A 25,562-nucleotide genomic window follows, 5' to 3' on the forward strand; every position below is an offset into this window, starting at 1 on the left:
AACTGCAAATCCATCAGTGATTTTGAGCCCAATGGAGGAAAGATAACAAACGAGGAACTTAATACAATGATAGAAATGACTTAGCAAAGGATTAGAAAATTTGATGCAAATAACTGAATGAAAATAGAATTTAAAAATAAAAGAGAAATTATAGGAATGTGACAAGATTCGTAACCGCAATCTTCTGTTTTCCAGTTTGTTATGTTGCCCATTACACTACGGCAGTAGTCGAAAGTGTGGTATTAATTTAATGATCTATAGAAACAGGCTGTTTTTTTTCCTCATAAACAAGGGCACACCTGGGTATATGGCTTCAGGATGCGATACTTGGATCCTTAACCTACACCACCATATATGTGGTTGCCAAACATTGATTTGCACCACTGGGGACCTCTCCTTGCCATTGGTCTCCCCAACTATGATTTCTATTGATCGCCTTAGACTGCCATTTTGCACATCAAATACTGACACAGAGGATACTGGACATGATGCAAAGGATGGTGCTCATCTCACCTGATAATCTGATGATGGGTGAGGAAGACTTAATTACCAATACCTGCGTTACTTATCACACGATCTAGTTGTCACTTCTATTTCAATAGAAGGTTGTGTTTGGACATGGGACCGTGGCAAGGGGGGGGGGGTTGCTGCTCTTAATGATGAAGAATGGCAAAACCACTACTTTACTATGGGCTGCTGTGGAATTTATACCTCAGGATGCTCTTTGTTCTTACAGGACATTAAGTTATTAATTGGCTGTGTTTCTTTGTTAGCTTAACAGTGTTCATGGTCTCTTCAGTAGGCCTATTCTTTTAAAATCTTATGTCAAAGTATTTCAATTAAAACACAATAAATTTATGTTCACAGCTGAAAAATGGTGTTGCCGAAATTTTTGGTACCGAACTTGTAAAGGGAAAGGCGTATACTTTCACCACTGGAGCAAAAGTAGCTGTCTTTACTTGGAAAGGCTGTGTTGTGGAGCTGAGAGGCAAAGTTGATGTGAGCTACATTGCAAAGGAAACTCCTGTTGTAAGTTATTTGTAAAAAATAAATATTGTATGTTTGATAATGAATGTCATCTAGTTGGCTTTTATATATAATCTGTTCACATGAAATAACCCTGTAATAATCCAAAGCCAGCTTTGTAGTATATGTCTGCAGTAAATTTTGCCAGAAGCAAATTTAGGTCCTTTGCAAGATCTGGGGTGTGTTCACGGTATTGGAGGAAGCGGCCTCAAACTCTTTTCTCTGTAGCCTAATCTTACATTCAAGTAATCGATAGTTTATATGTTCACCTTATTTTTGTGCAAAAGTCAAATTCTTACGTTCCATTAAGGGTGCCTGCCAGAAATTTTCGGAGGAAACTGTGTGAAGAGTCAAGGTATTTCAGGCAGAATTGGTGCAGTTACAATTTATGGGATTAAAGATGAAAATAGAAGGCAAGTTAATTTCAAAATATTTTGATAACTACATAGACCGTGCTACTTTCGGATCATGTAATACTAACGAAGCCATGGTCATGTTGTTATTAGGTGCCAACATGTGGAAAGTAGTACTGTTTGCATTTTAAACATATTACGTTTTGTAAATATTTCTTAGTCTTATTATTACATTATGAAAAGGATAGATTGCTACTCACTGCGTATTAGAGATGTTGAGTCGCAGACAGGCACAACAAAAAGACATGTAAGCTTTCAGCCATAAGGCCTTCTTATGAAATAGAGACACGCTCCCGGGATTGGAATGACTCCTTACCCTCTCCCTTAAAACCCACATCTTTTCGTCTTTCCCTCTCCTTCCCTCTTTGCTGACGAAGCAATCGTTGGTTGCGAAAGCTTGAATTTTGTGTGTATGTTTGTGTGTCTATCGACCTGCCAGCGCTTTCGTTTGGTAAGTCACATTTTTTTGACTCAACATCTTTGCTATGCTTACACAGCTCGCTCACATATGACCAGTGCCTCTGGCTGCTGAGGCCAGTCTGGCTATATGGTGAGTTGTGATCTGTCCTTTTCATAATACTGTCATTATCCCATCCGATTTTTCCATTGTTTGATTCTGTCTAATTATTCTGTTTTTTCTCTCTGTTTAGATAATGTATCTAAATGCCCATGCGTGCCTAGAAAAACTGAGAGAAAAAGCAGCAGAAGAAAATACCCGAGGACCCATCACTATGATAGTTGGACCTACTGATGTTGGAAAGTCAACACTTTGTCGTTTGCTTCTTAATTATGCTGTTCGAATGGGCAGAAGGCCTGTATTTGTGGACCTTGACATTGGCCAGGGACAGATATCTGTGCCTGGAAGTATAGGTAAAATCTGTTTGAAGTGTTACTACACTTACCTCTTTACAGTTCTGGGACCTAGTTGGCAACTATAGTTTCCTTGAATTGATGTAAGGGCCAGAATTTTTTCTTGATTGTGTCATGATGTATTAAATGCAAGCTCATTGTTTTGCTTACAACTACAGTTTACCATGCGAGGAAACTACTTAAGCTAGACAATAGATATATACTGGGAGTAACTGGTTGGCTTTCAATAAGAGATAAGAGGTTCGGCATTCCAGAGAAGGTACTGTGGGTTTTGTAGGAAATAAGTTAAAAACGTTTGGAGCATTATTCTGTGATTATTGTGAAGGTAGAAGTGAATGCAAGTGAGTTGTAAGTACAAAGCTTTGTGTGAAGCCCAGTCCATATGTAAACTGTGTAACTTGATTGGAGTTGTTTACAAAATGTATACTAGAAAATGAAATCAGAAATAATGCTAAGAAAGCCAGAAGCTATCTTCCAAATGTGTGTTTGACATAGGCAGAATGCTAAAAGTATGTTATTTGTTGTGTCTAGGAATCCTGCATACCCGGTTTGCTAATCAATCAGACAACTCGTATTAATGACTTTTATTATAACTAGACAATTACAAATACTTAACTTTGATGTTACACAGATGTGTCACAAGCAACGGGCAACATACAAAATAATCAGTCTTTGCAGTGACTGCGTATCTCTGAATGAGCTACATAGAGATTCTAATCAAGAGGCTACGATGTGTCGGCTAACGAAGTTCCTAGCATTGAAGTTGTTATCGAAGTGGGCAGTCACTAGTCAGGGTGCAGCACTTATGTCCTCTTCACCTGCTGTCTGGAGAGAGGCAGGTTAGCATGGGATTGGCTGGCCTCTTCTCACAGCTCTCTCTTCTCTGTCGTTCTCAACTGGCGTGCCGGTGCTGACTTTATGCTGTTACATTCCTCCCCCTTCCAAAAGCGACACCGTTGTTGTATATGGAGCATGGCAACGAGGGGTGGGGGAGGCAGGAGCATGGATGCTCTGATGGACCGGAAGCTGTGGCTGCATGGGATGTCAGACCTCAGGTCATGCCTGCTGCGGCGTGGGCGGGCCCAGCTCTATCAGTAGGACAAGAGGAGGCACAAGCTCCGTCTCCACGGGGTCGTCCCGGAGTGTCATGATGACACCATCTGGCAGCTGCTGTGGCAGCACTGTTCCCGGGTTCGTGAATCTGGGGGAATAGATGCAGAAGGATCACTGTGCAGGTGACAGTGGCAAATTTGATTGTGGTGTTGGCACTGCAATCCATCTGGGCCTGAAATGAGAAACATGAATGTGCCAAGTTGACGAACGATCTTGCCTCACACCCACCGTCTGCTGCCGCTAGAAATCCTGAAAAACACAATATCATGCAGCATGAAGCGATACTTGTGGCCTTCCATTGGCTCTGGATGCTGAGGAGAGTGAAGCTGGTGGAGCAGTATCCGATGGTGGCGGCCATGAAGCAATACCACTTGCGATGGTCCATCTCATGAATGCAAACAATAGAAGGCAAGAAACAATTGCAATGCTTGATGCCTGCTGTGTGCAGTTTGAAGTTTGACGATCTGTTGCTTGAAGATTCTGACAAAACGTTCCGCTTTGCCATTTGACTGTGGATGGAATGATGCACTAGTTAGATGCTGTATGCCATTGCATTCACAGAATGTTTCAAATTCATTTGGTATGAACTGTGGGCCGTTGTCCGACACTATGACTTCAGGAAACCTTAGAGGCAAAAAATAGATGACAACGCCTGAACTGTGCTACATGATGATGTCGTGTTCATTGGCACAGCAAAAGGAAATTTGCTATAGGAATCTACCACAATCAACCAACGAATGCTCCAAAAAGGTCCCACAAAGTCTATGTGCACATGTTCCTATGGTGATTGCGACTTAGACAGAGTAGAGAATTTTTGTGGCAGAGCCACCCGATTTTCCACATATGCGTGACACTGTGACGTCTGTTCTATTTGGGTGTCTGTATCCTGCCAAGTACAGTGGCAATGCGCTAACTGTTTCGTACAAACAATCCACCAGTGTCCTTGGTGAAGTAACTGTAACACTTCTTTTTGCAAAGCTTTGGGTATCAACACACATGGCTGTCCTCTGTCATTTTGAACAGGGGTCACATCTTTTTGTACAGTGAGGCTATGTGGACATGCAAAGTCTCAGCACTCTACTGAGTTTGTTATGCTGTGCAATGAGTGAGGTCAATATGTGCAAATGTATTTTAGCAGTATGTTCAAATCTGAATCAGCTTCTGTGGCCTGTACAATCATCCTGTAGTTTAGAAGAAAGTATTGAAGCAATTCAGATTACTGAGCATCAATGTGACAACAAGATGCAGCAGAAGCATCAAAGTCTGTATCAAGGCCAATCGGAAGATGTGAAAGTGTGTCTGCATTACCTTGTTGAGCTGTTGGATGATGTTCAATCCCATACTGGTATTGAGACAACAACAAAGCCCATCTTTGCAATTTTTAGGTAGTTCGTACAGGAACTGGCTTCATCGGATCAAACAAGGACTACAATGGCTGGTGATTCGTTACTAAGTAGAACTTTCTGCTATACAAACAGTGGTGGAATTTCGTGACACCTTACACGATAACCATTGTCTCTCTAAGTTTTTGAAAAGCTTCTTGGCACTCATCTGTCCAAACAAAGTGGATGTTCCTGCAACGCAAGCGATGCATAAGACTGACTGCAATTCTGTGACATTGCAAGGAACTGGCAGGTCACATGTGGCTAACAAATGTGACTGAAGAGGAGGTACACCTTGACTGTTTATGACATGACCAAGATACTGCAACCCAGGTTTAAAAAAAATCACACTTGTCCAGTATACACTTTAGTCCTGCATCAGATAAAACACGAAACAAAGCACGCAAATTTGCAATGTGTTCTTCAGGTGTACGACCTCCTACGACAATATCGTCCAAATAATTTGAACAGTTTGGTACTTGAGCAGTCAGCTGTTCCAAATACCGTTGGAAAAAGGCAGGCGCGGAAGAATTGCCAAAAGGCAAACGCAAATATTTAAACAACCTCAAATGAGTGTTCACAACACAATTGGTTTGAGATTTGCCATCTAGTGGTATTTGAAGATATGCGTCATGCAAATCAATTTTTGAAAAGTAGCGACCAGCACCTAATCTTTCCATGAGATCCTCTGGGTGTGTCAATGGATAAGTATCAATCACAGTTTGTGGGCTGACTGTAGACTTAAAGTCAACACAGAGGCGAATGCGGCCTGAAGGTTAGGGGAACAAAATCAGTGGACTTGCCCATCGACTAATTTGTATGGGTACAATAACTCCACTATCTTGCAATTCTGTAAATTCAGCAGCCACATTGTCTCGTAATGCTATGGGATCAGTTCTGGCTCGACAAAATTTTGACTGAGCATTCTCTTTCACAGTAATATGTGCAGAAAAATTGTAGCTTTGCCTAAACCTTCAGAAGAGAGTTCAGGGAATTCTTTCAGCAAGCAAGCTACACTGTCATTGGCATTGAATGCAGTCACTGATAACACATTGTCCTGAATGTGAAAGCCAAAGAAATCAAATGAATCAAGGCCAAATATGTTCTTACAATTGCGTGATTGTCCATTACAAGACGTGAGGTGTGTGCTAGTTTTAGATGGGTGGGGATCCTAACAGTTTGTGTGTTATAATTCAGCAATGTAACAGAGTCACCCATGTCCAGCTGAAATTTCACATGTTTTCCATTAAGATGCAAATGAACAAAACATATGTTGGACTGGCACAGCACTGAAGAAACTGTTTGCTTGCTAGTTTTGCTAATGCCTGCTACAGGCTTTGAATACACTGCATGTATTATATGGGCCTTGTGACTAGATTTTTGTGAGTGGGCAGAATTCTTATGTTTGTTCAGTTGCAAACATACAGATTGTACGTAACCTCTCTTGCCACAAGTGTAACACTGTGCTTGTCTGGGCAGGCAATCTCAGCATTTGTGCCATGAATAGCACCAAGGGCATGACTTAATTCTGTTCACTGATGGAGCCACCTGTTTAGAGAACTTTTAACGTGGCAAGGCGCCTGCATGCTGTCGCTGCCTGCTGGTCGTGAGCAAGGGATGACTCAATGCGACAAATGGTGGCTGCTCAAATTTATCGGCCACTACGGCACCTGAATCATACTGATCTAGAATTTGCACTACATGATGACATGATGGATCTGGCTGTTTCAGAATCCATTGCCTAAGTGTGACATCAGTTACATTGTACACGATCGCATCACACAACATAACATCTGTATATAAAGTACCACAAGGTCATTTGAATTTGCATTTCCTCTTCATACCCTGCAAATGTGTTATCCACTTGCAATAAGTTTGTTCTGACCTTTTCTTCCAATGAAAGAATTGGTACCTAGCTGCCACCACATTCATTTGTCGGTCATAGTAGTTAGTTAGAGAACCTTCAACCTGATCATAGGAAAGTTCACTCAGAGTGGCCCTAGGGAACAGTTTCTGAATGAGGCGAAAGACTGCACTTCCTACCGTTGTCAAAAAGTAATGTAGTTTCACAGTACCTGATACTTTGTGAGAAATGATGTGGGCTTCATACTGTTGCAACCACTCGAGTCATTCCTCTTCATTTTCATTAAACTGGGAGCTACAGTTGCAGCATGTTGGTTGGTAGGGCACACTGTGTTGGTCGCTTGGTTGGCCAGTAACTGATGTACCATGTTTAGAAGGTGCAATCTGCTGCGTCTGAAACTGAAACATATGTGTTAGTTGCGTTGTATCTATCGCTTGCAGCTGGAGCACCTGAGCAGGGGATGGGAGATGTGGGTTGCTCATTTTGGAGTATGCAAATGCAATAAACATACAATGCAAGAAATAAAAATAAGCACACAAGCAAAGAAAATTTCTGTAATGCCCACCTGAAAACACTGAATAGGAAAAAAACACTATAAGAGACACTGTTAAAACATGTAAACACACCCCTGCAAATAAAAGACAAGGTAGAATTAAGACACCAGCAAAACACACATGCCCACGACAAAACAACATAGAGACAATTGGTTGCAGCTGGCGGCTCGGGGTTCAAACTTAGCGGGATGTCGCTATGTTATTCGGACATCTTCCTCGCCATGTTATTCATTCACCTCATTGCCATGTTGTTGTGTCTTGGGATCCTTCATACTCAGTTCGCTAGACAAACAATCAAACAACTTACATTAATGAGTTTTATTATAACTGGACAATTACAAATACTTAACTTTGATGTTACACAGATGTGTCTCAAGCAGAGGACGACATACAAAATAATCAGTCATTGCAGTGACTACTCATCTTTAACTGAGCTATGTAGAGATTCTAATGAAGTGGCTACGATGCATCAGCTACAATGTGGCTAACGTTGAAGCTGCTATCGAAGTGGGCTGCCACCAGTCTGGGATGGTGCTTATGTCCTCTTCACCTGGGGGCTGCTGCTGTCACTTTTTTGTCCTGTAGGGAGGTTGGTCAGCATGCGATTGGCTTACCTCTTGTCAAAGCTGTCTCTTCTCTGTTGTTCCTGACTGACATGCTGGCGCTGACTTTACACCTTAACATTATTTAAGCATAATGCTATCAAACATGTGTTAAGCCCCATGTAAGTCACGGGTTTCAGAGATCCATGAAAAAACCATTGCTTGCTAGCCCAGCTGTGCAGAATAAACTGTGACAGCACAACATAGAAACATGGGACATATGTGGCTTGGCAGTACAGGGACTTGTAGTGTGCCTGCACCATTCTGTGTGGGCAGAGGTCTTGTGTATAATGATTCTGTCTCCATGCCATTGTGTCAGTGATTAAATCTGATTGATGAAGTGTCGAACATTCTAGGCTGAAGGACTTAGCCCGAACAGGGCCTCCACAGGTCAGGTCATTGCTAGCCTCTAGAGGACACTTGTCAGACAGTAGAAAATGCAGCTGCAAGCTGCGCTGGACATCCTGATCCATTATGTGCCATAGCACTACATGTCTGTTTGGTGTTCTGTATTCTTGTCTCACTGAACTAGGTCTGGTAATTGGCTTGATAGGACATAAATGTTCATAAAAAATACTTATATATAGAGGAAGCATGGCTCCACATAAAAGCAAGTGCCTAAATATACATTATAGAAATGCTGTTAATAGTCAAGAGTTCATTCAAATACAAGAAATATTATGTCATTGTTTCAGCATTGTGAATCACTGTATATTATAAAAATGTATGTGTGTTCAACATTTCCTCATAAATTACTGGATCAATCTCAACCAAACTGCCACACATATCTCTTGCTACGTGGAAAGAAGCACTGTTTGGTGTAAGAACCATGTACCTCTCTAAGGGGTGGCAGGGAAAATAAGTGTAACATGCCACATGCAAATGCACAGGCTATATTTACTCAGTATTTGTTAATGAGTGCACTTAGCAACTTGCAACAAATGAAACATAATACGTAATACATAATTTCAAACCTTTACAAACTTTTGCTCACTGACTCCCTTCTGCCCTCCAAAATGGGATGGAGGGGTGGAGAGGAGGATAGAAGTGAACAGATAGAAGAGGGAGGAGGAGATAGACTAATATGAGGTTGGAATAAATAAATACCCAGACAACACCGGATTTCTCAGTTAGTTGAAAGATAAAATGTGCAGGTGTGACAGCACAGAACATAAATTACATGAAAATTATTAACATGTACAAATAATGATTTATAATGCAAGAGATAGGCACAAACTATAAGCAAAACTGCTGCTTTGCAAACAAGAATAGTGAAATTACTAGTGACCACAAAATAAGGGCTGGCATGTTGCCAAATGTTGTGTCATAAGTGCAGGTAGAAGGCATTCATTAATAAGAAGAGTGCAGAATGCATATTTTACAGTCTGTCAAAACATAGCGTGAGAAGCCTTCAGATACCCAGGAAGCCATTTCTTTTTGTTGGATCCGTATTTCACTTTTTGATTCTAATGGAAGGTGTGAATGTAGAACTTAATCGCATAAAAAGCACATTTTAAAATTACAATTTGTACATGGCAAGATGTCATAATAATTAAGTGATGAATGACAACCAATTTCGTGTACCAGGTTGCTCCATAATGTTTCAGCCATTAAATTAGGAATTGATATTTCGTTTTTCTCAACAGAATCGTGAATTTGAACATGGTACTGTAACTCTTCCCCCATGAACCATGGACCTTGCCGTTGGTGAGGAGGCTTGCGTGCCTCAGCGATACAGATGGCCGTACCGTAGGTGCAACCACAACGGAGGGGTATCTGTTGAGAGGCCAGACAAACATGTGGTTCCTGAAAGGGGCAGCAGCCTTTTCAGTAGTTGCAGGGGCAACAGTCTGGATGATTGACTGATCTGGCCTTGTAACATTAACCAAAACGGCCTTGCTGTGCTGGTACTGCGAACGGCTGAAAGCAAGGGGAAACTACAGCCGTAATTTTTCCCGAGGACATGCAGCTTTACTGTATGATTAAATGATGATGGCGTCCTCTTGGGTAAAATATTCCGGAGGTAAAATAGTCCCCCATTCGGATCTCCGGGCGGGGACTACTCAAGAGGACGTCGTTATCAGGAGAAAGAAAACTGGCATTCTACGGATCGGAGCGTGGAATGTCAGATCCCTTAATCGGGCAGGTAGGTTAGAAAATTTAAAAAGGGAAATGGATAGGTTAAAGTTAGATATAGTGGGAATTAGTGAAGTTCGGTGGCAGGAGGAACAAGACTTTTGGTCAGGTGATTACAGGGTTATAAATACAAAATCAAATAGGGGTAATGCAGGAGTAGGTTTAATAATGAATAAAAAAATAGGAGTGCGGGTTAGCTACTACAAACAGCATAGTGAACGCATTATTGTGGCCAAGATAGACACAAAGCCCATGCCTACTACAGTAGTACAAGTTTATATGCCAACTAGCTCTGCAGATGATGTAGAAATTGATGAAATGTATGACGAGATAAAAGAAATTATTCAGGTAGTGAAGGGAGACGAAAATTTAATAGTCATGGGTGACTGGAATTCGTCAGTAGGAAAAGGGAGAGAAGGAAACATAGTAGGTGAATATGGATTGGGGGGAAGAAATGAAAGAGGAAGCCGCCTTGTAGAATTTTGCACAGAGCATAACTTAATCATAGCTAACACTTGGTTCAAGAATCATAAAAGAAGGTTGTATACATGGAAGAATCCTGGAGATACTAATAGGTATCAGATAGATTATATAATGGTAAGACAGAGATTTAGGAACCAGGTTTTAAATTGTAAGACATTTCCAGGGGCAGATGTGGATTCTGACCACAATCTATTGGTTATGAACTGCAGATTGAAACTGAAGAAACTGCAAAAAGGTGGGAATTTAAGGAGATGGGACCTGGATAAACTGAAAGAACCAAAGGTTGTACAGAGTTTCATGGAGAGCATAAGGGAACAATTGACAGGAATGGGGGAAAGAAATACAGTAGAAGAAGAATTGGTAGCTCTGAGGGATGAAGTAGTGAAGGCAGCAGAGGATCAAGTAGGTAAAAAGACGAGGGCTAATAGAAATCCTTGGGTAACAGAAGATATATTGAATTTAATTGATGAAAGGAGAAAATATAAAAATGCAGTAAATGAAGCAGGCAAAAGGGAATACAAACGTCTCAAAAATGAGATTGACAGAAAGTGCAAAATGGCTAAGCAGGGATGGCTAGAGGACAAATGTAAGGATGTAGAGGCTTGTCTCACTAGGGGTAAGATAGATACTGGCTACAGGAAAATTAAAGAGACCTTTGGAGAGAAGAGAACCACTTGTATGAATATCAAGAGCTCAGATGGCAACCCAGTTCTAAGCAAAGAAGGGAAGGCAGAAAGGTGGAAGGAGTATATAGAGGGTTTATACAAGGGCGATGTACTTGAGGACAGTATTATGGAAATGGAAGAGGATGTAGATGAAGATGAAATGGGAGATAAGATACTGCGTGAAGAGTTTGACAGAGCACTGAAAGACCTGAGTCGAAACAAGGCCCCGGGAGTAGACAACATTCCATTAGAACTACTGACGGCCTTGCGAGAGCCAGTCATGACAAAACTCTACCATCTGGTGAGCAAGATGTATGAGACAGGCGAAATACCCACAGCCTTCAAGAAGAATATAATAATTCCAATACCAAAGAAAGCAGGTGTTGACAGATGTGAAAATTACCGAACTATCAGTTCAATAAGTCACAGCTGCAAAATACTAACGCGAATTCTTTACAGACGAATGGAAAAACAGGTAGAAGCGGACCTTGGGGAAGATCAGTTTGGATTCCGTAGAAATGTTGGAACACGTGAGGCAATACTAACCTTACGACTTATCTTAGAAGAAAGATTAAGAAAAGGCAAACCTACGTTTCTAGCATTTGTAGACTTAGAGAAAGCTTTTGACAACGTTAACTGGAATACTCTCTTTCAAATTCTAAAGGTGGCAGGGGTAAAATACAGGGAGCGAAAGGCTATTTACAATTTGTACAGAAACCAGATGGCAGTTATAAGAGTCGAGGGGCATGAAAGGGAAGCAGTGGTTGGGAAAGGAGTGAGACAGGGTTGTAGCCTCTCCCCGATGTTATTCAATCTGTATATTGAGCAAGCAGTAAAGGAAACAAAAGAAAAATTCGGAGTAGGTATTAAAATTCATGGAGAAGAATTAAAAACTTTGAGGTTCGCCGATGACATTGTAATTCTGTCAGAGACAGCAAAGGACTTGGAAGAGCAGTTGAACGGAATGGACAGTGTCTTGAAAGGAGGATATAAGATGAACATCAACAAAAGCAAAACGAGGATAATGGAATGTAGTCAAATTAAATCTGGTGATGCTGAGGGAATTAGATTAGGAAATGAGACACTTAAAGTAGTAAAGGAATTTTGCTATTTAGGGAGTAAAATAACTGATGATGGTCGAAGTAGAGAGGATATAAAATGTAGACTGGAAATGGCAAGGAAATCGTTTCTGAAGAAGAGAAATTTGTTAACATCGAGTATAGATTTAAGTGTCAGGAAGTCGTTTCTGAAAGTATTTGTATGGAGTGTAGCCATGTATGGAAGTGAAACATGGACAATAACCAGTTTGGACAAGAAGAGAATAGAAGCTTTCGAAATGTGGTGCTACAGAAGAATGCTGAAGATAAGGTGGGTAGATCACGTAACTAATGAGGAGGTACTGAATAGGATTGGGGAGAACAGAAGTTTGTGGCACAACTTGACTAGAAGAAGGGATCGGTTGGTAGGACATGTTTTGAGGCATCAAGGGATCACAAATTTAGCATTGGAGGGCAGTGTGGAGGGTAAAAATCGTAGAGGGAGACCAAGAGATCAATACACTAAGCAGATTCAGAAGGATGTAGGTTGCAGTAGGTACTGGGAGATGAAGAAGCTTGCACAGGATAGAGTAGCATGGAGAGCTGCATCAAACCAGTCTCAGGACTGAAGACCACAACAACAACAACTGTAAGACTTACGAAACTGTTGTTGTACCATGTTCCTACAAGACTCCACATCACTGTACAGCAAGATTTTGCACTACTGAGCATGATGGAGCAGTGGTTAAAGCACTGCCTTCCTGTTTGGGAAGAACAGATTTAAGATCACCATCCAGGTTAAGAGTTTCTGTGAATGCATTAAACTGACTGATGCAGAAGGCTGATTTCTTTGAAAAGGGCATGGCTGATTTGATTACTTACCCTTGTCTGACCAATGCTGGTACTCCATCTGGAATTACCTTGTTCTCTGTGGGATAATGAACGCTAGTCGTCCTGTCAACACAGCTGGTTTTGAATCCTGGTTGGGATCATTATCAGATGACCATAATTGAAGATGACCTTAATAATATAAATTATTTAGTAGTAGTTGCTTCAGAACATACATAAGGGGAAATAATGCAAATCCAGTCTAAAGCATATAGCATTTCGAAAACCACATTATGTCCGGGCTACTAGCTGCATACCATTTAGTTTATATTCTCCTTTTTTAGCAAACTATTTTGTAGATTGTAGATGCTATTAACCTTACAGGTACTGCAACTTTCATTTTATGTACTCAAAATTTAATTAGTTTGCACTTTATATAAACATTGTGAAAAATGGAGAGACCTGTAATTAAAGTAGGATAAGTGGTATTTCTTGTTATTCCACATTAAATTATTTTTAGGTGCTCTTCTTGTGGAAAGACCAGCATCAGTTGAAGAAGGTTTCTCGCAGCAAGCGCCACTGGTCTACCACTTTGGTCACTGTGGTCCAGCTGCAAATCTGACTTTATATAATATACTAGTTACAAGACTGTCTGAAGTTGTCTCTGAAAGGATGCAGGCAAATAGAAGAGGTGAGTAAATAGTACAGGGTGTGTTGAAAATAATTGTACAATATCAAGACACAATACAATTTTTATTTGCTAAACCAGGATATTGGAATTTCTTTCAAAATATGCAGCTCAACGTAAATTAAAAAAAAAAATCGTTATAAAGTTCGTAAATGTTCACTTTTTACCCCCTTTGGATGCCTAGTGTGTGTTGATATGCTATGAAATTGTCCCATACATATGCAAGCATTTGGTCAGCTGCAAACATCAACCACTAAGAACGGGAGGTGATGAAACAGAGCACATCTAAGTGCCCAGTCCAGACATTCACACCAGGCAACTGCATATTAGTATGATGGGAAATTAAAAAGTAAAGGGCTTTCGAGAAAAGACATATTTATTCTAATGATATAAAACTGAAACATATATTATTTTTCAACATAACATCCCTGCTCTTCATCACACTTCGGCCTATGTTTCGCAAGTTTGATTCCGCCGGAAAAAAAGATTTTAGGTTGCACCTGTGACAAATTTCGCATTGTCTCAGTGACTACTACATAGGTCGCAAACCTTCTTCCTCTGAACATTTCCTTCATTGGTCTAAACATATGGAAATCACTTGGAGCCAGGTTTGGATTGTGTGATGGGCATTCCAACAATTCAGATCCCAACTCCTTTATTGTTTCTGCCATTCATTTGGCACTCTGGTACAGAGCCGAGTGGAGGGCCTGAATCAGAGGCTCAGATGGTTCTGTGACCGTGTAGGCCGCAGATTTCTCGACTTGCACCAAAGGGTGGTTGGCTTTCGGGTTCTGCTGAATCGGTCAGGTGTCCACTATACGCAGGAGTTGGCTACATGGGTAGCAGGGTCTGTGTGGCATGGACTGGGCAGTTTTTTAGGTTAGGGGGTCTCAGGAAAACACAGGAAGGGCTTCAGTCACAAAGAGTGCAGGCCAAACACAGGAAGAACGTAGATACAGGAACCATTGGTAAATTGTCATAGTTTTGTTGGGAATGTACCAGAGCTCCAAGCGCTAATAGAAAGCACTGGTGCTTAAATCGTTACAGGCACTGAAAGCTGGCTAAAGCCGGAGATAAGCTCAGCCGAAATTTTTGCGAAGAACCTAACTGTGTTCTGAAAGGATAGGCTAAACACGGTTGGCGGTGGTGTGTTTGTTGCTATTAGAAGTAGTTAATTTTGTCACGAAATTGAAGTAGATAGTTTCTGTGAGTTAGTATGGGCAGAGGTCATTGTTGGCAACCAGAGTAAAATAATGATTGGATCCTTCTACCAACCTCCCAGTTCAGATGATAGAGTTGCTGAAAGGTTCAAGGAAAATTTGAGTTTGAATTCAAACACGTACCCAACTCATTTGATTATAGTTGGTGGTGATTTTAATTTACCCTTGATATGTTGGCATAAGTACATGTTTAATTCTGGAGGTACACGTAAAACATCATCCGAAATCATGCCAAACGCATACTCTGAAAATTATTTCAAGCGGTTAGTTTATAGTAAACAGTTGTGAAAATACACTTGTCCTCTTAGCAACAAATAATCCTGAGTTAATAATGAGCATCAAAACTGATACAGGGATTAATGAACACAGGGTTGTCGTAGAGATTGAATATTGTAACCCCCAAATCCTCCAAAAATAAATGAAAAGTACACCTATTCAAAAAAGCAGATAAAAATTCACTTAATGCCTTCCTGAGAGACAATCTCCACTCCTTTCAAATTAGTAGTATAAATGTTAGCTTGAATTCAGAGAAATAGTATCAGCAGCAATTGAGAGATTTATATCAAATAAATTAAAAATCGACAGAGCTGATCCTCCTTGGTACACAAAACGGGTCAAAACACTGTTGCAGAATCAACGAAAGAAACATGCCAAATTTAAACAGACACAAAATCCCCTAGATTGGCGATCTTTCATAGGAGCTCGAAATTTAGTGCAGACTTCAGTGTGAGGTGCTTCTAACAGTTTCTACATAGAAACTTTGTCTCAAAACCTGGCAGAAAATCCAAAGAGATTCTGTTGTATGTGAAGTATGTTAGCGGCGAGAAACAATCAATGCCTTCTCTGCGCGATATTTATGGAGATACTATCGAAGACAATGCTGCGAAAGCAGAGTTGCTAAACACAGCCTTCCAAAATGCCTTCACAAAAGAAGACAAAGTAAATATTCCAGGAATGGAATTGAGAACAGCTGCTAACGTGAGTAACGTAGAAGGAGATATTCTCGGAGTAGTGAAGCAACTTAAACCACTTAATAAAAGCAAGTATTCTGATCCAGACTGTATACCAATTAGGTTCCTTTCAGAGTATGCTGATGTGTTAGCTCCATACCTAATAGTCCTATACATCCGTTTGCTTGACGAAATATTCATACTCAAAGACTGGAAATTTGCACAGGTCACACCAATATTAAAGAACGATAGTAGGAGCAATCCACTAAATTACAAGCCCATATCATTAACATCCATATTCAGCAGGATTTTGGAACATATAGCGAGTTCTAACATTATGAATAACCTCGAAGAGAACGGTCTGTTGACGCACAGTCAGCAAGGGTTTAGAAAACATCGTTCTTGTGAAATACAACTAGCTCTTTACTCACATGAAGTGTAGAGTGCTATTGACAAGGCATTTCAGATTGATTCCATATTTCTGGATTTCTGGGAGGCTTTTGGCACTGTACCACACAAGTGGTTTGTAGTGAAACTGTGTGCTTATGGAATATCGTTTCAGTTATGTGACTGAATTTGTGATGTCCTGTCAGATAGGTCACAGTTCGTAGTAGTTGACAGAAAGTCATAAAGTAAAACAGAAGTGATTTCTGGCATTCCCCAAGGTAGTGTTATAGGCCCTTTGCTGCTCTTTATCTATGTAAATGATTTGGGAGACAATCTGAGCAGCCATCTTAGGTTGTTTGCAGATGACATTGTCACTTATTGACTAAGTCATCAGAAGATCAGAACAAATTGCAAAATGATTTAGAAAAGATATCTGAATGGTGCAAAAATTGGCAGTTGACCCTAAATAACGAAAAGTGTGAGGTCGTCCACATGATTGCTGAAAGGAATTCGTTAAACTTTGGTTACATGATACATCAGACAAATCCAAAGGCCGTAAATTCAGCTAATTGCCTAGGAATTACAATTACAAACAACTTAAATTGGAAGAAATACATAGAAAATGTTGAGGGGAAGGCTAACCAAAGACTGTGTTTTATTGGCAGGACACTTAGAAAATGTAACAGATCTATTAAGGAGACTGCCTACACTACACTTGTCCGTCCTCTTTTAGAATACTGCTGCACAATGTGGGATCCTTACCAGATAGGACTGACAGAGTACATCGAAAAAGTACAAAGAAGTGCAGCACGTTTTGTAGTATTGGGAGAGAGCGTCACTGAAATGATACAGGATTTGGGCTTGATATCAGTAAAAGAAAGGCATTTTTCATTGCGATGGAATCTTCTCATGAAATTCCAATCACCAACTTTCTCCTTTGAAAGCGAAAATATTTTATATACACTGACCTACATAGGGAGGAACGATCACCACTATAAAATAAGGGAAATCAGAGCTCTTACAGAAAGATACAGGTGTTTGTTTTTTCCGTGCACTATACGAGATCAGAATAATAGAGAATAATACAGAGATGAACCCTCTGCAAGGCACTTAAATGTGATTTGCAGAGTATCCATGTATATATAGATGTAGAATGTGGCTCAGTGTTATCTTGCTGCAGGATGACAACTTTTCGCAGTTTTCCATGTTTGGATCTGATTGCAGGCTTCAGTTTGATTCAGAAAACACCACAATAGTTCTCACTATTCCCCGTCTCACCTCTTGGAGTGTAAAGAACACCCACATTTTGTCTACAGTAACAGTTTGCTGTAAAAATCCATCTCCCCTGGTGGTAATGGGCCAAATGTCTACAAGAGATGTCCATCCTTTGCATCTTATGCTGCACTGACAATAGTTTCGGTATGCACCTTGCACGCACTGTCTGAAAATTTAGCCTGTCGTATAAGATGGAATACATTGAACCATGACTGATATGTAAAGTATTGGCGATTTCTGCCACTGTGATTTGTCTGCTTTCCATCACCATAGCCTCAACTATTTCCAAATAGTCCTCAGTTATTGGCGTTGATGGTCTGCACGTTCTTTCCTTGTCACAGAGAGAAGTTCTTCGCTGTTTGAAGTGCTTTATCCATTCGTAGATATTGCTTCGTAATAAATAACTGTCATCATACTACACTGTCACTTGACAAATAATTTATGCAGATTTAAAGTATTTCCTTCTTGGTGTAGATCTACGCCGGAGCTGCCATGTTTCTTGCTGTGCTACTAAATGATGACTAATGTGGGAATAAGAGTGACACATTGTATTGAATTGCTGCAGATGACAGTACTTCAGCCCCTAGCAGTGTTACCAAGCCTTAGGACAAGAAATGCAAAAGCCCTTTACTTTTTGACTTCCTCTCGTATTATTAAGGTAACAGTCGTGATGGATCCCTTCATAAGGAACAAATATGAATTGGGCTGCTAACCAACCCACAGTGTGTACTGCATGGTGACAAAGTTTGCTCTTATTTGGACTGAATGTATTACTGGTGCCCCAAAGAATAACACTTTACTTAACGACTCTGGAGACTCATGAGCTCTTTTGGCATGTGATCAGCATGCAGACAGGTTGTGTTGATCCATTGCTCTGAGGTTCTAAAAGGAACTCAGATCTAATCTGAGACTGTTGAGATTTGGCACTGTTTACATGTCTTACCAAACTCTAAGGGGCTCGACGGACTGTATAGAGTTGTTGGATATGCTACTAACATGTGATTTCCGAGGACTTTGGTACTCCGGCCAGGATGAAAGAATATTCTGGCTAGTGAAATGATAGGGCTCAAGAAATGCTTTCACGCCACATTACATGCCTAGGTACTTCTGCATCTGTACCTTTCTGTGAGAATTTTGACTAAATGTACTATAACAAAAATCTTAAAAACCAACTGCTTCCACTATATTTTGTTTGAAAACAATAAATTGCTGAACTCTAGGATACAAATATAGATTAGTGGAGTTGAATTAAATAAGATGAAATGAGATAAATAGGGTTGGAGAAAGTGCAATGAACATATGGAAGGCCAGATAGAACTGTCATGGATGTAAAATGGCTAACATTAAGAGAAAGTTTTACACATCAACCATGGTCTAATAACCCATGTTTTAAGTGATATCAGTACCAGCCATGAAAGGGTACATTGTATGATCAATCCTCCAGTTCAGTGAACTTAAAATGTAGAATGTCTGAGGGCAGTTTAATGTAACGTATTATCCATTTAGAAATAAACTGAAGCAAGATGAATTTATTGTGATGTACTTGATCCAAGAATCAGCAATAAGAGAGATGAAACCACGGATGGTAGACTACCACCCTGTCTCACTCCCTTCTCAGCTACTGCCACCAGTCATATCCTTTGACTCTTATAATTGCAATATGGTTTCTGTACAATCTGTAGATAACCATTGCTCCTTATAGTGTATCCCTCTTACTTTCAAAATTTTAAAGATTGTTTTCCGTGCAACTTTATCAAATGCTTTCTCTAAATGTGCGAATGCTATAGGTGTAGATTTGCCTTTCTTCATTTATCTTCTAAGATAAGTTGTAGGAACAGTATTGCCTTGTGTGTTCCTACAGTTCTCCAGAAGCCATACTGATCTTTGCTGAGGTGACTTTCAATCGGTTTTTCTATTCTTCTGTAAATAATGTGTAAGTATTTTAGAATCATGAGTAAATAAACTAATTTTACTGAATACAAGCAGTAAACATCTGTTGAGATGGTTGTAGTGGATTCTGCTGCTGTGTGCCACAAATCAAACAACATATTGTCAGAAAGACAATTATGATGTAATTCACAAGGTGACAAGGAGGGGGAGACAATCTCTGCAGTATTTTGCCTTGGAGGCACAAGAATCCTCATGCCTCCACCCCATACTGATATCCCTTGACACACATTTAGCACTTAATTCTTTTCAGCCACTACAAATTTTACTTGCTCCTATTAGTAGAGCATATCATTGTTAAACATCCATGTTTGTTTGTGCTTAAAGCAAATCAACTTCAGTTCCATGTGTACAGCCATCTGGTAAAAGCACCAGGAATGTTTTGAAGCATCTATGTGTACACTTTGCATGCCACTGTCAAGGTGCATGATGAAGAGTGCTTCACACCAGTATTGTCGATTTTCTGTTCTAGTCCATCTTTATTAAGTGATTATTTATTTATTTATTTGGGGGGGGGGGGGTGCTCTGTAAGTCTCTGTATACACCCTTATGTTGTTCCACGATCTTTGTATGGGAAATATGATCGCTGCAGCATAATGCTCGCACGGTTTTCAAACACAAGTTTTCTAAATTTACCCAAGAGGGTTTCACAAGAACTGCATCATCTTACTTGCTAGAACTCCAGTTTGCATTCCCTGAGCATTTTCGTTTTGTATGGGCTATACTGATCTCTCTCAGCCCTAGCGGTATGTATCTGAATTCATTTGTTATACACCATTTCATCTACAGGTACATTGCATTTTCCCACAACTACCTCTTTGCTGTAGGCATTATCACACATTTATCCATATTTAAATAGAGTTGTTCATTACACCAAGTTGAAATTTTGTCAGAGTCTTTCTGCGTTTTGTTATGAGTGCCCAACAATGGTAATTGCCTGTAGAAAGCAGCATTGTATGCGAATGTTCTTATAGTGCTGCTGTTGCTAGCTAATAAATCACATACGTATATTGAGAATATTGGAGGTCTTATTTCACCCCCTTAAGACACAGCTGATTTTAATTTCTTTACTGTAGAACATTTGTTGTCCATTGTAATGTACTATATTCTAATAGTCAAATGTTCATAGAGCCAATCATATGTCAGGGAAGATACTTCATATGACTGTATCTTGGTTAGTAGTTGACAATGTTCTAGGAAGATGAAATCTGCTTATTCACTTGGATCTGTTGTTTACAAAATGTTGTGTCTGGATGAGCAAGTTGTATTCTAAATACATCTGCTTCTTTGAGAGAAGCTTTCTTTTTACTGGGAATATTGTAAAGTTTGAGCTTAGAATATGCTCCTCGCAGTTGCAAAAGATGGATGTCAGAAATATTGGTTAATAATTCTGTGCATCTATCTTTCACCGTTATTGCAGATGTCTCACTATGAAAGTTATTCTCAATGAGCTTGGAAGGGGTTTATTAAAATACAGGGTGATTCAAAAAGAATACCACAACTTTAAAAATGTGTATTTAATGAAAGAAACATAATATAACCTTCTGTTATACATCATTACAAAGAGTATTTAAAAAGGTTTTTTTTCACTCAAAAACAAGTTCAGAGATGTTCAATATGGCCCCCTCCAGACACACGAGCAATATCAACCCGATACTCCAACTCGTTCCACACTCTCTGTAGCATATCAGGCGTAACAGTTTGGATAGCTGCTGTTATTTCTCGTTTCAAATCATCAATGGTGGCTGGGAGAGGTGGCCGAAACACCATATCCTTAACGTACCCCCATAAGAAAAAATCGCAGGGGGTAAGATCAGGGCTTCTTGGAGGCCAGTGATGAAGTGCTGTGTCACGGGCTGCCTGGCGGCCGATCCATCGCCTCGGGTAGTTGACGTTCAGGTTTCATAACTAACCTTTTTCGTAGGACTCTCCATACAGTTGATTGTGGAATTTGCAGCTCTCTGCTAGCTCTGCGAGTCCTGCGAACAAATGCTTGCTGGATGCGTGCTACATTTTCATCACTCGTTCGCGGCCGTCCAGAACTTTTCCCTTTGCACAAACACCCATTCTCTGTAAACTGTTTATACCAACGTTTAATAGCCGGCCGAAGTGGCCGTGCGGTTAAAGGCGCTGCAGTCTGGAACCGCAAGACCGCTACGGTCGCAGGTTCGAATCCTGCCTCGGGCATGGATGTTTGTGATGTCCTTAGGTTAGTTAGGTTTAACTAGTTCTAAGTTCTAGGGGACTAATGACCTCAGCAGTTGAGACCCATAGTGCTCAGAGCCATTTGAACCAACCAACGTTTAATACACCACCTATCAGGAGGTTTAACACCATACTTCGTTTGAAATGCACGCTGAACAACTGTCGTCGATTCACTTCTGCCGTACTCAATAACACAAAAAGCTTTCTGTTGAGCGGTCGCCATCTTAGCATCAACTGACACTGACGCCTAGTCAGCAGCGCCTCAAGCGGACAAATGTACAACTAAATGAAACTTTATAGCTCCCTTAATTCGCTGACAGATAGTGCTTAGCTCTGCCTTTTGTCGTTGCAGAGTTTTAAATTCCTAAAGTTGTGGTATTCTTTTTGATTCACCCTGTATAACTGGAAGTCCCTCAGGGCCTAGTGCCTTGTTCACTTTAATAAGCCTTTTTTTTTTTTTTTATTAAAAACTGGGGGTGTTAATGCCAACATCTCTCATTTGTTTATACATCTATGCAGTGGCCAGAGATTGGTACATTTTTTAGTATGGTATTTAATATTCCTGCTTCTTGTCTGGTGTCTGCAGTACAACAAAATCCTAGGATTTTTTAAAAGATTTTTCACTAGGATCTGATTGTGAAAATTGTTGTAGGATTCACATCTTGCCCTTATTAACAGGCAAGTGAGTTTCTAAATCAGTTTCTCTACATTCTGTTTTATAGTGAGTGTGTAATAGTCTCTATTGTTAAAATACTCTCTGAATGGCACTGTTAACCTAAGTTTGGTCTTTGTCATCTTTTATTGCTTCAGTGTCTACATATTTTTGTAGACTATGTTTTACAATGTCTTTCAGCTGTAACTACTAAATATTCCGAGTTCATCTTTTAAGTAAGTTGATAGTGACATGTTTATGAGTTCAACCATTATTATTATTATTATTATTATTATTATTATTATTGCTAAAAGTTATGTTCCCTTATGTTTGTGTTGAGTAGATGTTGAGGGAGTGGCTCTCCCTACAATGCCAGACCAGAGTGGCCAGCCTGGCCCTTCTCCTGCACTGACATTCCCAAACATAACTATCTTTTTGGTTATTTACTTATCTTTTTGACCTCCATGAATCAACATGCTTTTTTAGCAAATCTGTTTATGGTACTAATTTGGCTAGTAGCATTAATTTGTCACAGCAGCTAGATATCTGATACAGAAGAACAACACTGCTTTTTTTTCCCTTCTTTCTGTCGTAATTATGACCTGAATGTTCTGAGAGAATTGGGAAACTGATAACAACGCAATGTAGTCTCGTAAAACAAGTCGCAGTCTTCATCTGAAGCAGTGTGTGTGGATGCGAATTAGAACCCCACTCCTTCCAAGTATTATTTCAGTGTCATAACTACTCCACCATATCACCTTGAGAAAAAGAAGCAGTGCAGCAGTGACTTCTGAAAGACAACAAAAGATGTACATGACTCTGTCTCTGACAGTCTATTTCTGATTCACTCAGAATAAAAGAAAACACGTAATAAATACTATCTAAAATGTAATTATAAACAGGGGTTATGTGCAGAAGTGACTGCAAAGAATTTATCAGAGAGCTCTGCTTCTTAATTCATCATAGCTCCAATCTGGCAAACACTGAATACAGCCAGGGCAGAATGGTGGCAGGCCTGATTACTTGGGGAAAAAAAAACTACTACTTTGAAAATTAGTTCTTTACCTTATGTCTAATACTAGCAATATATGTATATGTATTTACTGAAAAACCCGATTTTGGTCCAATAAAGTGTTTAGAACATGTGCTGTCTTTCTGTCCACAGCAAATGCCTCGGGAGTGATAATCAACACATGTGGTTGGGTTAAAGGCGATGGTTATAAACTTCTGACACATGTTGCCCAAGCATTTGAAGTAGATATTATTATTGTGCTGGATCAAGAACGACTTTATAATGAATTAGTACGTGACATGCCACCATTTGTAAAAGTGGTATTCCTTCCCAAGAGTGGTGGAGTGAGTAATTTTTTTGTTGTTTTTTTATGTAGCATTGTGCTAACACTTAGCTATTAATATTACCGATGCTTTGTCGATGCAAGTAAAATTTAGTTTGTAGTTTTTTTTCAATGTTCCTGTCAGTTATGCATCTCTAAACTGCTCTCATAATGATACATGAATTTAAATCTGCAAAGTCTTATTGCAGATTTAATAGTAACAATGTTGGATGTTTCCAGCATATTATAATTGTATTCTGATCAGGTCTCGAACCACCAACCTTTGTCTTAAAAGAAACGTTTTTGTATCTGGGCTATTTGAGGATGGCTCATAGTCAGTGGCATGTATGTGAACATATTCCACAAATATTCTTTTGATGACAGATTGAGGTTTATACTAGTCATGTAGGTACTTCATCCCTGATACTTGGGCTATGCATGGGCAATCGATTTCTTGTCGAAAGACTGTACTTGGGTGTTTGTTGCATATATTGCTAAGCATATGAGACTATGTTATGTGCTGAGACTTTCATGGCCACCAGATCTGTGTCTCATCCCTGATAGTTGACCTGAAGCTGCGCTGGTTATCTCTAAATATCTTGTGTTCCTTCAGTGGTCATTTGTTATTTGGGAAGACCAGGTTTTGATTTTCTGGTCCACAGTGCAAACAAAGTAGTGGGATTCAGGAGAGAGAGAGAGAGGGGGGGGGGGACACTAATTTGGTTAGTACACAAGGTATAAATTACTCATAGATTTGAAAGTACACTTTAGTTATCTATGCCTTAGGGAATCAGGTGGGTTCTACTCCCTGAAGTTAAGCTTGGTGCTGAATTTGTGCTACAGACTTTTTCAAGCATTTGTTATACGGGATTGGTTCAAATGTACATAGCTTATACATCAGTGATGCTCAACTTGTACTGCTGTGCCATACTGATGGTTCTAACTAAGAATCACAGAGAAAGTCTTCTCTAAGTATCAGTTCTTGATGCACTGCTGCTGAGGCTTAGAGTCGGAGGAAATATTCCTTCATGAGAGGAAAAACATGTGCTTGTAGTATGTCTACAGTAATATGTTATTAGCTCATGTCATTTTCTAATGTGAGCCCCTAATGTGACACACTAATCTTCCTTGGTATAGCTAGTAATCATCTGTCAGAAACAGGTACCCTCACATATCTGTTCAGGCTGACCAGGTCACTATGACTATCACATTGAAATACATAATGTATCTGTGAAATATTGATACTACTGTGGAACATATGTCTCATGCTCCCTTTGTTTATGTGATTTCTGATGCTCTACACATGCTACCAACACTATCATGTGTTGACACCTGCAACTTAACTTTGCCTTCTGGTTGCTTAACTTTTTTTAAGAATGATTTGCAGAAAAAACTCTCATTAAGTTGGACATATACTTCAAGGTGTACATGTAATCGAGTGAAATAACATGTGCGGACATCATGAGCTGATCACCTGCCCCCGCCCCCCTCCCCCTCCAGTCCTAAAGGAACTGTTGATGCATTTCCCTAAAGCATTATATCCTAAGTGGAAAGGTATGAGTGTATAGAATGACGGAAGTATTGGAACTTCCTGGCAGATTAAAACTGTGTGCCAGACCGAGACTCAAACTCGCGACCCTTGCCTTTCACGGGCAAGTGCTCAAGAGGATGGGGCATGAGTCGTGCTTGGGTAGCTCAGATGGTAGATCACTTGCCCGCGAAAGGCAAAGGTTTCGAGTTCGAATTTCGGTCTGGCACACCGTTTTAATCTGCCAGGAAGCTTCATATCAGCGCACACTCCCCTGCAGAGTGAAAATCTCATTCTATGACGGAAGTATTGATAGGGTCATAAAAGAATCGTTTTATTTTATATCCAATTTCTTTGTTATTTTTTTCAAATTTGAGTGTCATTTTTCGTCAGTTTTGGTATT

The 25,562-nt window shown here is 40.0% G+C and overlaps 1 protein-coding gene across 1 annotated transcript in view; it reads left to right on the plus strand.

Annotated features, from left to right (window-relative positions):
- LOC126256911 (protein CLP1 homolog) overlaps positions 1–25,562 on the plus strand; it is a 64,316-nt gene that overhangs the window by 2,866 nt on the left and 35,888 nt on the right. Inside the window, exons 2-5 of the mRNA XM_049955520.1 lie at positions 868–1,029; positions 2,090–2,309; positions 13,494–13,664; positions 23,463–23,653. Of these exons, the coding sequence (XP_049811477.1) occupies positions 868–1,029; positions 2,090–2,309; positions 13,494–13,664; positions 23,463–23,653 (744 nt within the window). The remainder of the gene's footprint in view (positions 1–867; positions 1,030–2,089; positions 2,310–13,493; positions 13,665–23,462; positions 23,654–25,562) is intronic.

The sequence above is a fragment of the Schistocerca nitens genome, chromosome 1 (assembly GCF_023898315.1).
Source record: "Schistocerca nitens isolate TAMUIC-IGC-003100 chromosome 1, iqSchNite1.1, whole genome shotgun sequence".
In the NCBI taxonomy this organism is placed as follows: Eukaryota; Metazoa; Arthropoda; class Insecta; order Orthoptera; family Acrididae; genus Schistocerca; species Schistocerca nitens.